This window comes from Lygodium microphyllum, chromosome 17 (genome assembly GCF_053477565.2).
Source record: "Lygodium microphyllum isolate KBCC chromosome 17, Lygodium_microphyllum_v1.1.10, whole genome shotgun sequence".
NCBI classification, from domain to species: domain Eukaryota; kingdom Viridiplantae; phylum Streptophyta; class Polypodiopsida; order Schizaeales; family Lygodiaceae; genus Lygodium; species Lygodium microphyllum.
The window spans coordinates 25,149,931-25,166,821 of NC_141151.1; the positions used below are offsets into that span (position 1 = coordinate 25,149,931).

A 16,891-nucleotide genomic window follows, 5' to 3' on the forward strand; every position below is an offset into this window, starting at 1 on the left:
TTTCTGTTCTTGTTCCGTTTCCCTCGCTACTATGCCTTTAAGGCATGCTTGTAGTACAATACCCCTTAATTGTCCTAGAGTTATGACAAGGGTTTAAAAGTTGAAGTGGCGATCACACAAGTGAGCCATTGAGTCCTTTTTATAGGACTTCTTAACCACCTTGGCCTTTTAACGTGCATTTGCACTACATGAATTAGGGCAGGTCCACATTGAGTGACCTAATGGTTAGTGTCCAATGGCAGATATTGTGGATGCTCATCCAAGATGTCCAAGGCTCCTCCATGAATGATTGCTGCCCTTATCAATATCCTGAGGAAGAAAGCAACCCTTACGCTAGCATACTGGCTCTCATGCAACCTTCGACTCTCGTCAATTAATCTATTTGACAAGCTTTTGGTATAAGGTTCCAATAGGCATCCCAGGCATTGTTTTAAATGTGTTGCATGTGCATCACTTCAAAGTCCTTTAGTATCTTCAGATATGTCCACATGCCTTCGGGAAGTCATGAGGATTATGGTGATGGCTACCAATCATCAACATATCCTGCATATTATGCAGAAAAGTTGATTGCGGATTGCATTTTCAATGCTTTGAGTCCCATGGGAATGTGGGTTTGGCTCACTATTGTACATCTGTGAGTATAGACTGTATTCGATAGCCAAGTGTCTAGTACTGCTATAAGCATTGTCCATGGAAGACAACAATCCCAACTAGATTCACAACTAGGGACATATGCACAATGCATGTTCTCCAAGGTTTGATAATTTCATCAGGTATATCTATCAGTCTAATGGATGCTTGGAGGACATCGGAAATAAGTGGGCCTACACCCATGAAGTCCATTTGCTAGAAATGGCCAGTCAGCTTAAGAGGATGGTCACTGACCATTTAACTGAGTAAACCTCGTATGTAAGTAGGTCTTAGTTCTCTACTGAAGAATGCTTATCTAGGAGCATATCTAAGATTGGTGTGGCCAGCGGTCAAGGAGCCTTTGAACAAGGCAGTTGTCATTGAGACCAAGTAGGGTGAGATGGTCTGATGGACTGCCAAGATGGTGGAATAACATGAAAGAATGAATGCTTCAGAGGTGTATCTGATGGAGCAACATAGGACTGGTAACAACAACGACCATCAGCTCATCCACCTTCCTGTCCATGATAGGATCCTCTCTGAGACTAGGAAACATCAAGTGCTGCTTCATCATCCCACCTTGATCACTGTTTCTGTAACAATTGATATGATAGAGCAGAATTGCTGTTTGGAAAAGGGTAAAGAATTCTCAATCACTGATGCATGCTGCACAGCCAGACCATATGCAATCTTGCACACCATTGCGCTTTGCATCCACTATAATATTCCTGCTGCCTTGTCCAGGACAGAGTTGCAATCAGCCTCTAGCAGTCCCGAGCTGCAAACATCTGAATACTCAAATTGTTACAAAACATGATTTGAACACAGTCAGATCAGGAGGCCTCGATATGGTCAAGTGTTGTCGATATTTTGAAACTGCTTTTGGTTTTTCATGTCATCCAACCTTTAAGTCTTTCTTAAAACCTCTTATTTGCATTTTGCAGGCACACCGAGAGGAGTATGAGCCATTTATTGAGGATGGAATCCCTTTTGATGAATATTGTAAGAGCATGAGAGAGTTGGGAACCTGGGCAGGGCATATGGAATTACAAGCAATCTCATTAGTTACTCATACCAACATTTGCATACATCGGGTAGCTGTCAAGTTTTAAAACATCTTATCATATGATATACCTTAGTTTTTTGGACTTAACATCTTATTTCTATAACTATCTGGGCAGATATTATCTCCACGTTGGCACATTCATAATTTCAAAAGCACAGAAGCTCATTGTATCCACTTGTGAGTTCCTTATTTTTTTGCAAAGACCAATTGTTATTGTGATTTGAACCAAGCTCACTGTCATTATGACTATTTAATGCTTTTCTGTTGTTGTTTAAATGACTTGGCAAATTTCTGTGTGAAAGAGCATAATTACTTGTAACCGTTTAATGAATTATAGGACTGCCAATTTCTTCATTTCAGCACACAGATGACCAACTTAAGGTAAGGACACAACAACAATAACAGATTACTGGTGTAGGTTCAGGGTTTTCTGATGCGGCTTGTTCTGTGTAAAAACGTGGCTGTGTAAGCCAAAATGTGCTCTTTATTGACAGCACAAGTCTCGGTAGCATTTGAGTTTCAATCGTGATGTGTGGTTGTAAGAAACCCAAAAGCAGTTCAATGTTCGCTACAAATGTTCAAATAAAGTGATTCGCGAAACTCTAAAAGGGCATGAGAAGGTTGTTACCATGGCTGTCTTACCTACTGTCGTAACGTGTCTAACCTAAACTCCAAAGTCAATCTTCTGGATATGAATTCAGCAAGCGTGAAAGATAAGAAAAAAGGTAATCTTTGCAACTCAGGTAGATCTTTTCCTCTCTTAATGCATTTCTCAGCAAGCAGTTGCCTTTTTAATCAGCCCCTGAAATATCTGCTCTCTTTGAACACCCTTGCATACCTTCAAACAGCCACAACCCTTACCATTACAATCTCTTACACAGTGTTTCCATTAGTATTGTACTCCCTGAGCAGCTTTTTTAGCCATACTCTAGGTGTAAAACATAGGTTCATTCAAGAAAGGAAAGACTTGATTTCAAGTTAAAAGTCTTTACATTTTCCCAGTGCTCTTCCACAACATCATCTGCAGCTCAATACATAATGTAAATTATTCTAAATGCAACTAATTTCAGCACCTTTGGTCCAGTCATCTACTTAGATATGCCTGTAATTTTCATCAAGGAGCAACAAGTTATTCTAAATGTAATATACAACATGTTAATTACTCTAAATACATCAGGCCATTGCTCTTTGTCTAAATTTATAGCCTGTCAACATGGCTGCCTAGACAAAGACAGCGGTACCATTGATTCAGCAGTTGCAGACATGCCTAAGGAAAGCTTCATTCGCCATTCTTCTAGGCTATGGGCTGTAGGGCTCTATTTAGCGAGGAAGGATAATAAAAGAATAGGGATTGAACAGAACTGGGTGTGAAATATAGATTTGCATTGGACCTAGATATATACAGAGTCTTTAAATACTGAATGATGTTAATCAGAATGTTTTGATTCTATTGGTTCCAGATTCATAGCTTGTTTCATTTCATATTACTATCTAGCAATCCATGGTAAACATTGGTCCTCAAAGTTGCATGCTCTTTGGTTGTTTTCAAGGATCTGTCAACTCACAATTGCACTGCCTTCCTATTATCTGCATTTTACTGAGAAAGCATGGCACATACATTAATGTATCCTTGTGTTTATCAGTTTTTTTCAAGGACCTGTCAACTCACAATCGCACAACCTTCTATTATCTGCATTTCACCAAGAAATACCAAAATGAAAAAAGGCGGAAAGAACAAATAATCTGCTAATGCTTTCTTTGTGGCAATGGCAATTAATGTATCCTTGTGTTCATAGTTATTTTCAAGCATCTGTCAACTTGCAATCACACAGCCTTCTATTATCTGCATTTCACCAAGAAACACCAAAATAAAAAAGGTGGAAAGAATAAATGATCTGCTAATGCTTTCTTTGTGGCAAATAAATGTCATTGCATAGTACATGCATTTACTATTGACGTATCCTTGAAGTGAGTGGAGAGAGTTAATGGTGAGTTTTGGTGGTCTGTGTTTCCATAAGCGTGCCAATCATTTTCTAAAAGATCATACCATAATGAAGAGCATCACAATAGTGAGTTTTGGTGAGTTAATGGTGAGTTTTGTTGGTCTGTGTTTCCATAAGCGTGCCAATCATTTTCTAATAGATCATACCATAATGAAGAGCATTACAATAGTGTGCGTGCTAAGGATGACAAAGAAGAAGGACCAGCCAAAACAATCTTGCTTGAGGTACCTGCTCTTATAGAGTGTGGCAGTGGTTTGTGTTTTGATAGTACTAAAAATGTTATCAAGTCTTATGACCCTTTCATGAAGTCACCTACAGAGGAGCAAGTAGAAAGGAAAATCAATCAAGGACACTCTGCTAAGCATACAGGAGTCTCCTCTCAAAGAAGACAAGTTTATCTTGATTTTGAAAATCCTTGTGAGGTATATGACTGTCGTTCCTACAGTCTATTATTTCTAGATAAGCAGAAACTTACTAGAGATTGATTGTTCAAGCTCACTACTGATGCAACAGAAAGGGTATTTATGCTCTACAACCTCCCCCAGATAAAGCAATGTGGAGCCTTACATTCTGTGTCATTTTTGTTCTTAGATTCTGATCATGTATGGTATGTGTGTGTGATAATTTACAATGCTTTTTGACTCTTACAGAAGGGGGCTTCTGGTGATTGCATTGAAGATGATGATCAAGGAGACATTGACGAACGTTCAACATATGGTAATCTCCAATCATAGTTTGCCAAGTGAAGTTAAAAACTTACAGGACGATGCTATATGTAGCAAAACCACCGTTTCATTTTTTTGCAATTATTGTTAGAACAATGTAGAAAGACACACACTTTCCAGGTACTTCTCACAGTCAGCATTTTATGAGCATTCAAAGGGAAAGGGCACAACTCAAGGGATTTATGCTTAGTATAGGGGAGGCATGGAACGAACTAAGAGAAACTCCCTATCTGCAGATCATGTTGGACTAATATGATCCGATAACCTTTATTGGACTTAATGGTCCCCTCATCTAAAATCTATACAATATACTCCTAAGAAGGTTTGTGATGTCTTATTGTTTCAATACAGTATTGACATTACATAAATGCATATGGTACATTGAAGCTTATTATCTCGATGTGCTATGATAATTCAGATTACATAGATGCATATGGTATACAAGTATTTAAAAGTACAGAACAGAGAACTGATAAATTGTACATGCTGCCTATGAAAAGATAAAACTCATGAAAATGGCCTGACCTGGAATATGGCCAACCTGTAGGCGAGAACTGACAGATCATACATGCTGCCTATAAAAAGACAAAACCCTGAAAATGGTCCAACCCTGTAGGCAGGTTGGACCAATTTGGCAAAAAATGGACCAAAATACGGCCCCAAGACAGGTTAGCTTCGCAGCAAAACCTGAAATTCCCGAGGGTGGAGCTCGACAAGAAATCTTTCAACACCTTTCTTGGAGATAGTATTGGGGAACAATAACTCAAATGAGCTGAGAGGCTAAAACATACATGTTCAAGTGATATGCAGGGAAAATGACAGCCCCATCTCAAATGAACAAAGAAATCATGGAAAATGACAGCCCCATTTCAAATGAACAAAGAAATCATGGTAGGTCCAACTCGTATTCCATACAGTGGGTCTCCAAGGCGTTGAGAGGTAAAGCCTTGGTGAAAACATCTGCTATATTGTCTTGCATAGGGAGAAACTCCACTCTTGAGTGTTGCCAGCTTGGTCTCCTCATTAATAAGGTGGTAATAAACCCCAATGTGTTTGGTCCTCAGATAGTAGACTAAATTCTGGGCTACAGCAATGGTGCTGACTATTGGAGTAGAAGATGGTGTGTTGCTTCTGTACATGCTCTAACTCCAGATGTTTATAAAGATAAAAAAACTCCAAAGTAGCATCACTAGCAAGCCTATCCTTCATTTGATTGCCTGGTGTCTATTCTTCTGGCCCAATATGAACTTAAATAGCCCTACAAATTGTTGACTAGGTAAAGAAGGAAACCAACCAACTGCTAATATCAGGTAACAAATCACAATTAGCTCTGAACTATCTTCAAGCGAAAGCTTGCTGTTCAGATCCATGGGAGTAGAGACAAGGATATATTTTCTCATGCCATAGATAAAAAGGATTTGAAGAAAATAGTTCCACTTGGAGAGACAGATCCATCATTCCATGCTCATCATGTAGAACTCCATGCCAAGGAAATAGTGAAGCTGACCTAAGTCAATCATCCCAAGTGTGGTAGGTTGAAACCAGCCTTCCTCCTCAAATAGGGTGGTAAATAACCTGATTAAGCACTAATTACAACAAGCATAAAATTCACGTAAACTGAAAATGCACACTTTACCACATTAATCTTGGACATTGGATACCATGTCGGCCCCAAAATTTGTGCCCTTCTAGGTATTTCTTTATCTTGTATTGCAAATGGAGGAGTACAATTGAGATCCTCTGATCTCCACCGCTAATCCAAGTGCCTCTTGCTATTAAAACTGACCAGCAAGCCTCCAAACCAATTTGCCCCTTGGTTTGCTTGGGGATTGGGCCTTCACCTTCCTCCTTGAAAGACAAATTCAGCCCCAAATCTGATATTGGCTAGTTGGCCTCTTGAATCTCCTTGAAATTCCTCAATTTTAGCTGTTGGAATTCAAATCATAGGCCCTCAATTTTTAGCATGCGTCTCGAGGTGGCTGACAAAGCCTAATTTTTTCTGTAAGTTAGGATTTACAGTAGAGGTTGATCGAAATCTATTTCTTTGATGACTCAAACTGCTGGAAAATGTTGAGTTAAGATGGGAGATGGTTAGGGCATGAGAGAGAATATTGTTGTGAGAGAAATTTTAGAGTTTCATCGCGAGAAAGATTGAAAAACTACTGCTACCTTGCTCAAACAGCCATTGAAGCTATCTCCTACAGCTTAGGACCGCTAGAAAGGCTGGTGTCTCCTCTTGTATGCTGTCACCTGCACCAGATGAACCTTGGGCTGCTATCACGTGCTCTTGTAGGGCTCCAAACTATTGCTGTCATCTGCTGTAGGAATGGTCCCTAGTGGTTGCAAATCACATCAACCACCTCTCCTTGCTCTCTAATAGCCTCCTCTCTTACAATGGTTGGAATAGACTTCCACCAACCCCCAAAAACGTTTTTTTCACTTGCATGGGTAAGTTTTGCCAAGTGATAACCTTCTAATATCATTTTTCAGTATTATCCATCTTATTAAATTAAATTTTAAAATATTAATTTAATAATTATTCTATTGCTAAAAAATTGATTTAATAATTATTCTAGTGCTCCAAAAATTAGTTCTACCAGCCAATAATTAAGTTGGCTAGGCCAATTGGTCTACGAAGTATCCCCGGTCAGTTATTGACCCTTAGACTAGTATTAATTAATTAAATAAATAATTACTGCCTAGTCTCTAATGTCACCATTGACATTAGCCAATAAATTGGTCTAGATCAAAATCTAACACCGGGTATCACCTAGTACTTATCAGACATAACTTATTACAACTTTTGCCTTTGGTACCAACAACTAATATCTTGGGGTCATGGGTCTACACTATTAACTCGCACCTCACATATGCAAGTCATATTAGCATATTTGATTAACTTTTAATCAAATGCTAAGCAAAGCAATAAAATTTAATGTCCTTGTGATAGACTATCCTCTTGAAATCTTTGTAATCGTTCTCGATTGCATTACATTGTACCAAAGGAAAAGTATACTGCATTGGAATTTCCATAAGGCATCATAGTCACAATATTGGTCACTGTTGTCCAACCATGCCATATGCCCCAAATCTGTTGAAAATTTCCAATCAACATATACATAACATAAAATTGAAAATTAGTCCAGAATTGTTGCTAGAAACCCATTGGATGCATCCATAACTCATGTTTCTCACAATTGTTCTGACCATCAACCATAAAAAAGCATTAATTCAGTATAAACCATGGCTGAACTTGTCAATGGCATTTACTGACATGTTGTTGTCTATAGAACCAGTTGTAGACTATTGGAAACTGAGTATAAACTGACCTTGAACTGATTGCTTGCTGATCTGCCAACCGATCATAAACTGCTACAAATGTGATTTCAAACGGATCGCAAGTTGATTGCAAAATTAATTAGTAACAAATGCAAAACTGATCCCAAAGGTGACCATAAATGGTCCTCAAATTGATAAAAAATTGATCATAATTTTTGTCTTAAAATTGAGGCAAAACCTCATGCCAAACTGATCTATAATTGATGCAAAAGTATAATTTCAGTGTCCGGTTAAAACTCATACTTATCTGCATATATCTTACAGTGACTAGTATATCGAGTAGTGACCTCATAGCAAACATACTGTCATCACAGTACCTTGGATGTACGCTAAGTAAATCTAAGATCCATCACATATGAGAGTTGTCCACAACTGGCGGAGTGGAAGTGCTACCTCCCCTTTGAGCATCAGGCAATGCTTTGGACCCTTGCTCTATTGAGCCTAATTGAGCCCGAACCAAAGTCAGCTCTAATTAGAAGGCATCTCGGTAAAGTTGCAACAATTGAGGATGGTCTGCAAGTTATCCTCTTCCATCCACTTTGCATCTATTGGTGAAGCAATGCTAAAGTTTCATGAAGAAACATATGGAAACTTTACATCTAACTTACCTTGAAACCTCAACTTGGTTGTAGGTCTTTCTTTCCCTTAAGCATTGCGATACCTTATACTTTGACATTGCTGCAATTCCAACTTAAACTAATATGCAACATTGCATCTAGTTGACGAATTTGCATACTACCAACCATACCAAGATACCATAGAAACAGGGAACGCCCGTTCCGGCGCATAGGAACGGATTAACGCGTTTCGGGAGGTACGAGCCGAGGAAACGCTGGCGAAACGTTCCAGCCGATTCCTTGGCCCGTTCCAGTTCGTTCCATCTCGTTCCCTGGCCGTTCCCTGTTTGGAACGGTCGTTCCAGCTCAGCCATGTAATTTTTTAATTTAAAAAAAAAAAGTCCTGTTTGACGTTTCGCTCCCGCCTGTCGCCTGTCGCGTGTCGCCTGTCCCCTGTCCCCTGTGCCTGCGCCTGTCCCCTGTCGCTTGTCGCCTACGCCTGTCCCCTGCGCCTGCGTCTGTCCCCTGCGCCTGTCGCCTGCGCCTAACCCCTGTTCCCTGCGCCTGCGCCTGCGCCTGTCCCCTGCGCCTGCGGCCGCCTGCCCGCCTGCCCCGCCTGCTCGTGCTCCTTCGCCTGCTCGTGCTCCTCCGCCTGCTTCGTGCACCTGCCTCGCCTGCTCCTGCTCCTGCTCCCCCGCTTGCTCCCTCGCTTGCGTCTGCTCCTCCGCTTGCAGGCTGCTCGGCCTGCCACACCTACCTCGCCAAGGCCGTGGGCGTGCGCCGTGCCTACTTCTGCGCATCTGACTCTCCCACCTGCCTCTGAGTCTTCCGCCTACGTCGCGTGCGGCACACGGTACACTTTGGACCTTGGTTGAAATTTTTGCAATTTCATTGAACTTTGACGCATGGATGTTGAAATGTTGGCTGCAAATTTTTGTAATTACTAATTTCATTGAAGTTTACAGTTTACTGATTATTTGTCACTTCTATATAGATGGCATCATTGACATCTATGGGATCTTCATCATCCTCAGCAGGTACTTCGTCAACAACTGGACGAAGTCGAAGCACTACTTGGTCATGGTGGGATGAGGTAGATGCAGGGGTGCCATTGAGAGGTGGAGGGGCTCGCCCTTGGAAATGCAAACTTTGCCCTTATGCTCGCACTAGTGGGGCTGATAAAGTGAGAGCCCATCTTCTACATGAGGAGGGGAAAGAGGTGTGTTTTTGCACCAATGTATCAATTGAGAAAAGGCAGGAGTTACTTGACCACATAGCCACTTCTATGGGGAATTCGCATGCCAAGAGGACGCCAAATATAGCAGTGGATCCAACGACATGGACTCCAAGGCCAGCAGGGCATGGTGCTTCATGCAGAAGACCACCAGGATTAGTGGCTACGCAGCCTTCTCGTGGGCCATCAATGGCAACAGGTCGTGGTGTTAAACAGAGTTCATTGCATACTTCATGGGAACCAAAGAAAAAAGAGGAAACAGATGTAGCAGTGGCACGCTTTTTTTTACCATGACCATATTGCATTCAAATCAGCCAGGTCACCTTATTTTTTAAATATGGTGACAAAGATTGCAGAGTGTGGACCCACATATAAGCCCCCTTCATCAGAAACTATTAGGACTACATTGCTTCAAAAGGAGAAAGTGGCCATAGAGATTGCAACAGCAAATATTCGCAATCAATGGGCAAGAAATGGAGTGACATTGATAGCAGATGGATGGAGTGACACACGCCATAGGTCCATACATGGTGTTGTTGCATATTCTCGTGGAGATGTATACTTCATTGGTAGTCATGATGCTTCAGAGACTGGAAAGAGTGCAGATGTATTGGCATCCGAGTGGTGCGAGGCAGTGCAGGCTGTTGGGGCAGAAAATGTAGGGCAGTTTGTGGCAGATGGTGAATCTACAAATAGGGCAGCAGGAAACATTTTAATGGCAATGTATCCACATATCACCTTTAGTCCATGCATGGTGCATTGCTTGAATAACTTGTTGAAGGATATTGGAGACTTGCCATGGATTGCATCTCTTGTTGCGAAAGGCAACAAGATTATCACTTTTATATGTAATCATCAGTACTTGCATGCTGAGTTTCGCAAGAGAAGTGACAAAGAACTTCTTAAATACTCGGATACACGATTTGCATATAACTTTCTTATGCTTGGTCGATTGCACTATTGCAAAGGTGCAATTCGGGAGCTATTTGCTAGTGATGAGTATGAAAATTGGACTGGGGCTGCCACTGCTACTACTGTGTTACGTAATGCATATGTTTCTGATAGAGATTTTTGGGATGAGGTTAATCGCACCAACCAAATGGTTGATCCTATTATGCACATGTTGAGGCTTGCAGATGGCATGGATCCATGCATTGGGAAGATCTATGAAGGTATGGATCGCATGATTGAGAGGGTGGAGAGTTTGGAACCAAATGCAGATAGGTATGAGTAGATCAAGGAGTTATGCATCAGTAGATGGAATGAGTATGACTCTCCTATGCATGCTGCAGCATATGTGCTTGATCCTGAGTTTCAAGGAAAGATGCAAGAAAGAGACCTTGAGGTGGTCAAGGCTTGGAACACATTGCTTGCAAGGCTTTATCCCAGCCGTGAAATGCAACGCAAAATTAAAAATCAGCTCTCTGTATATCGGCAAACATTAGGAATGTTTGGTACAGAGGATGCACTAGAGGATAGGATAAATATTGGGGCGGCTTTATGGTGGGAGGACTACGGGGTAGAAGCTCCAGAGTTGCAGAGTTTGGCTATTCGTATTCTTAGCCAAACAGTTAGCTCTTCTTGTTTAGAGCAACTATGGAGCTCATTCAATCACATTCACTCAAAGAAGAGAAATCGTCTTGGTACAATGAAGACGAATGACCTAGTTTATGTAAGCTCCAATCTTCGCTTGCTAGCTCGTACATCAGTTGCAAAGGCTGATTCTTTTATATGTTGGGAAAAAGATGACGATGATGATGATGGTGATGATGATGGGCAGGATGTTGTTCAGCAAGATGAGCATTCAGGCACAGTGGAGCCATCTTCCATGAATCAGAGCACTTAGTAGCTAGACTTTTGGAACTTTAGAGTATTGACTTGGAAATTGGAGCTCTTGTAACTTGGATCTTTACTATTTAGGCTTTAAAGTTTAGTGCATATTTTGTGTTTTTGCAATGCACACTTGTTGCCAGTTGGACTTATGCAACATTGTTGATTAGAATGTTGAATTATGAATGCGACAATCCATTGCTAGTTACAATGTTTTGAATCTTTATTATTGTTGAAACTTGATTATTATGTCTCTAGAGTCTAATTTCATGAATTATGGTTGATATGATCTCTCTCTCTAGATTCTAAGACAAGTGTTGACTCTCTCTCTCTCTCTCTCTCTCTCTCTTATATATATATATATATACCGTTCCCTCCGTTCCCGTTCCCTCACTTTGGACGTTCCCCCCGTTCCCGTTCCCGTTCCCCGTTCCTGGTAACTATGCAAGATACATTTTCCCATACATTGCATGTATTACTAGCTGCATTTTTCCTCATGACCAACACTATATTGAGGATTTGCATGACCAGCATTAATACCATGAGTCCCAAACATAGTGGGTTGCATACATGCATTGCCAAACTTGCCACTTTGTGCCCCAACATCATGCTGACATTGTTATACATGGGTTTGTGCATATTACCAACTATACCTAGCTACATTGGGCCTTGCACACCATGCATTAGTTGCTGTATATGATAAGAAGTTGTGTTATACATCCCCGTCTGCGGTCCCTAATCCACCATAGCATGGAAACTAGTACAACCACCAAAGTAACTTGGCTACCCTATAATTGCATGCATGCCTTGCCATCCAAAAAACATTGGATTGGCACTTTCAAGTTGGTCTTGCATATGTATCAATTGCCCCACTAGCATCATGTTGCTTATGCTCACTATCCACGTTTGGAACATCATGCTGTTGTATTGGCTTTTCTTTTGGTGCATCTTGCTGTCTCCAAGCTGCCTTTATTGCCCTCCTTTAAGGGGTTCAAAAAGTGCATGAACTGAGGATCATTTGCCAATTGCATACACATTTCAGTTGTTGTTCTTAGCCGATCTTTAAAATGGTCATTAAATTCCTCTTTCTCTTGCTGATCATCAGCTTCTAAAGGCCTAGAAGGACCTACATTTTGGTTTAAACCAACATTATCAGCTTGCTGTCCATGCTGCGTGCCTTGTCCAAGATCAAGCATTGCATTTTTCCCAACACTATTTGAATTTTCAGATCAAGAGGCACTATCCTTGCTCTTAAATTCCTCTTTCTCTTGCTGATCATTAGCTTCTAAAGGCCTAGAAGGACCTACATTTTGGTTTAAACCAACATTATCAGCTTGCTGTCCATACTGCGTGCCTTGTCCAAGATCAAGCATTGCATTTTTCCCAACACTTTTTGAATTTTCAGATCAAGAGGCACTATCCTTGCTTGATCCCATCTCACTATCTGAAGACATTCTTGCTGTAGTGCTGAGCTGAATACAATTTCAACACTAGAGCATTGGACACCTTGTTGGCCCCAAAATTGACGCTCCTTTTGGTATTTCTTTGTCTTATATTGCAAATGAAAGGAGTACAATTGAGATCCTTAAATCTCCTGCACTAATCCAAGTGCCTCTTGTTTGTCAAAAGTGATTAGCAAGCCTCCAACTGATTTTCCCCTTGGTTTGCTTAGGGATTGGTTTTCACCTTGCTCATTGAAAGACAAATTTAGCCCCAAATCTGATATTGGTTGGTTGGCCTCTAGAATCTCCTTGAAATTCTTGAATTGTAGTTGTTGGAATTCAAATCCTAGGCCCGCAATTCTAAGCACCCATCCTGAGGTGGCTATCACATCCTAATTTCTACTATAAATTAGGGTTTACAATGGAGATTCAATGAAATCTGTGTGAAGATATACTAGGGTTTGCATTGACGAAACACAATATGTACGACCAAGATTGAACACAAAGACTCAATCAGAGACAAGCAAAACTCAAACCCTAAACGCAAAACGCAAAATGCAAAGGCAAAAACTCAAAACTCAAAACTCAAATATGGAGACAAATATAGAGAGTAGAAACTCTAAAGTGAATGCATGCTGTAAATGAATGTAAGAGTGTAACAGAGTGAAAGAAACATTAAACACTGATCACTAGAGTGTGAGGAGATTGAGGTGATTGCAAAGGATGATGCCTGATGATGTGGGTGAAGCAGCTAAACTTAGCAGTAAAACGCCGTAGTAAAATGCTGCAGTAAAACGCGGTAGTAAAATGTTGTAGTAGGACGCCACGGTAGAACATTACAATAAAATGGGATGGTAAAACACAACCGTAGGATGTTGTAGTAGAGGAGCAAACGAGATGGTGGCAGTAGTTGCGAAGGGTGGACCGCCATGTGGTGGGAAATTGATGACTGAGATCTTCACACAAGGGTGATAAACTTGCATGGAAGAGATAAGAGTGAATGGTGGATAGCCTGTCTATTTATAGATGTTGAAGGGTGCTAAAAAAAAAAAGGTTTTTGAGGGACCACCGAAACTCTCTTGAACCGCGCAACATATTTGCGTTCTTCATTACTTAAGTATGTTTTGGAAATGTTAAAGAATGACAATTAGCTATAAAGCGTGTTTTAGCTCAATACCCCCTCTTAGGCCTAAAATTGAGCCTAAAAGGGAAGTCTTGTAATGTCTACCCCAAGTCATCCCATCCCAAAATAGCTAGAGCATCGGACAAAGGGTGCACATTGGTTGTGCAGTGGCCTACCAAGACTACAGAGGCGATGGTTATCTTATCAAGGGCGTCTAAGTAGTCACCCAAGAGAGGACAAGGTATCGGACAAAGGGTGCTCTTCGGCTGCTCAGTGGCCTACCAAGCCCTATAAAGGCGGATGGAATCACATTGAACTTTTTTTTTGTGTCTTGGTGGTGGAAAGTTAATTTTAGGGGTGGTGGCCGATTAAGTAATAATGACCTAGAAGACGGGAGTAGGGATGGTACACCTAATACATGACAAAATAGTACAAGTTTACCTAACTACTCTAGAATATTGATCATGAGAGAAAGGGTGATGAAGTATCATGGAAAGAAGGATGGTGGTGTAATTGGTGTGTGGAATAGCTTAGGATCCATCCAGTGGTGCTCTGCACAACTTCAAGTAGATGGAATCATGAAAGGAACAACACACATCTCCTTTCTCTAGCTGAGGAAGGATTGGTGCAAGCTTGTCTGTTTGCTCTACAGTGAAATACAAAACCTTGCAAGAGAGAGAAAAAAATCTGCAAGCACAGAGGGGAGTAGTGAGATGCTCCAAAAAACAAATCTAAAAATAAAAGAAAGCAAAGCTAAGTGTAATGCAATGAATATATAAGTATGCGGCGGGAGTGTAAAAAGGGAAAGGCCAAGTGTGTGGCCACCATTGTGTACAGCAAGGTAGGGAAGTGGTCCTAGAAGGTGCAGTGGATTTCTTAGGAATGGATGCGTAAAGTACAATAGGTGAGCTACTAGCAGACCAATCAGCGAATCCTTTAGGAGTAGTGAAGAAGATAGGTTGTTGAGGTTGTTCACATGCACATGTCTAGTAGCCATTGGGGTAGATGGAGCAGATGGTGTAGCAATGGGAGGTGTAGCCACACTGGATTGGCCAACTGGAGTAGAGGCAGTCGTAGCAGTCTGTGGTGGTTTTCTAGGAGAAAGGCCTTGGACTTTGGTATGACACTCCTTGTCTACATGGCCCGACCTCTAGCAGTGTGTGCAAAACCTATTCTTCTTAGGAATTTGTTGCCAAAGGGGTTGTGTCACTTTGGTTCCGTTGGAGAAAGTGGTGTCATCCTTGTTTTAGCTTACCTTCATATCTTGCGAGTTCTTGCTACTATTGGTTTTTCCTCGAGGAGAAGAGGCAATCAACCCTCACTCCTTTGAATGGATGTGTGTAGAGGACTTCTTGTGGACTTGATTGTGTAGCCTCGGGTAACGCAAGAACTAGTACTCAAACTCGTAGAAGGTTGGCGATTGGGGTAGTGAGGTAATATACTAGATAAAATGGAAGTATTTGTCAGGCAATTTATTCAAGAACTATGTGATCATCATCTGACCTTGGGGAGCCAGTAGTAGCAAACTTGGGAGTAATCGCCGATATTTGGCCAACTTGACTTTTAGATCATCTCCTTTCTTAATGGAAAACTCTTGAAGCTCAAAATTGAGATTGATACGTTGAGTGCGATCTCGAGCCACATAGCAGTCAATGAGATGACTCCAACGCTCAGATGCGAGGGAAAAATGCTGTAACTGAGAGTGGAATTTAGGAAGCAACCCCTGCATTAACTTAACATTGGCTATGGCATTGCAGGCTCTGTATTGACAGATGTGATCAGGGTGAGCTAATTGAGGGTCCAGGCTTGGTACCAACGAGGAGGTCCCAAAGTCCCTGAGATTCAAGCACTTGTTGCATGAAGTTTGACCAAGTGGTGAAATTAGATCTATTAAAACACGTGTCTTATCCGTGAAGGCATTCTTGGCCGTTGAAACATGAGTGGTAGTGCTAGGAGATGGAGAAGATATGTAATGGTGGTAGGGTGAATAGCGGTGATAAGGTTGGGGAGCAAAGTACACTTGGGAAGGAATCCCAAAGTGCCCACCATGCATACGAGAAGTGCATAGTGGCTCCAAAAGTGGTCATGGGTAGACTGGGTATGGGTATAGTAACCATAGGAGGAGCTTAAGGTGGAGGGATAGGGACATGGGGAGTGGAAGATGGAAATTCCTGCATAGCAGTGACCCAAGGGAGATGTGATGACAGTCCACAAGCAGAGGATGGATAGCGTTGTGCCTGAAAGGCCGTGTGGGGGGTTTACAAGTATTCGAGGGTAGTGAGGGGGATGCCCTTAAATGAGTAGAGATATATGTGATAAGGGTATCTGTTCGAGAGCCTCCTCTATTAAAGTTAACATACTGAAAATCATCTGGATCTTGCACAACAAAAGAAGAAATAGGAGAGGATTTTGGCTCACACGACTCAAAAGGGTTATACAAACCTGATACAAGGCTTGGTGGAGATAAAGAAGATAGATTGCCAAACGTGCCGAATGTAATAATTCCTCCAAGATGAGAGAGAGAGCCAGTCTCACCAATCAATTCGGACGGAGCAGTAGCACTCGTTGGCGGAGTGTAAATCAAACTATACGTGATGCACAACTCCTTAAACTCTTCATCTGTAAGATGATCAAAACGGGAAGAAGAAGATGGTAAAGGTGAAGTTGTATCTACCTCCTCGTCGATACCATAATGCCTTCTCAAAGCCTCCAGTGATGGAGAAGCGTGATAGGGCGTTATAGGATCGCTAGAAAAAGGTGCTTGAGACATTATGAGTTAGAATTGAGTACGTGTGAGTCTTGCACAAAGACTAGCCTCCACAATCACTGCATGATACTCTTTAGAAGAGCATTGGCTCTGATACCATATGAAGATATGGTAGGGTTTGTATAAACATAGCATGTGCAACTAAGACTAAACACAAGGACTCAAACAGAGAGAA

At 41.4% G+C, this 16,891-nt stretch overlaps 1 protein-coding gene across 8 annotated transcripts in view; it reads left to right on the forward strand.

Moving 5' to 3' along the window:
• LOC148021701 (SEC-C motif-containing protein / OTU-like cysteine protease family protein) overlaps positions 1-16,891 on the forward strand; it is an 83,168-nt gene that overhangs the window by 53,111 nt on the left and 13,166 nt on the right. For 6 of the 8 annotated variants that reach the window (XM_087697193.1, XM_087697201.1, XM_087697194.1 and 3 more), the window contains 5 exons: positions 1,380-1,481; positions 1,575-1,724; positions 1,812-1,873; positions 3,839-4,121; positions 4,350-4,416. In XM_087697193.1, coding sequence (XP_087553319.1) covers positions 1,380-1,481; positions 1,575-1,724; positions 1,812-1,873; positions 3,839-4,121; positions 4,350-4,416 — 664 coding nt within the window. The remainder of the gene's footprint in view (positions 1-1,379; positions 1,482-1,574; positions 1,725-1,811; positions 1,874-3,838; positions 4,122-4,349; positions 4,417-16,891) is intronic. The other 2 variants (XM_087697199.1, XM_087697200.1) reach the window with 2 other exon arrangements.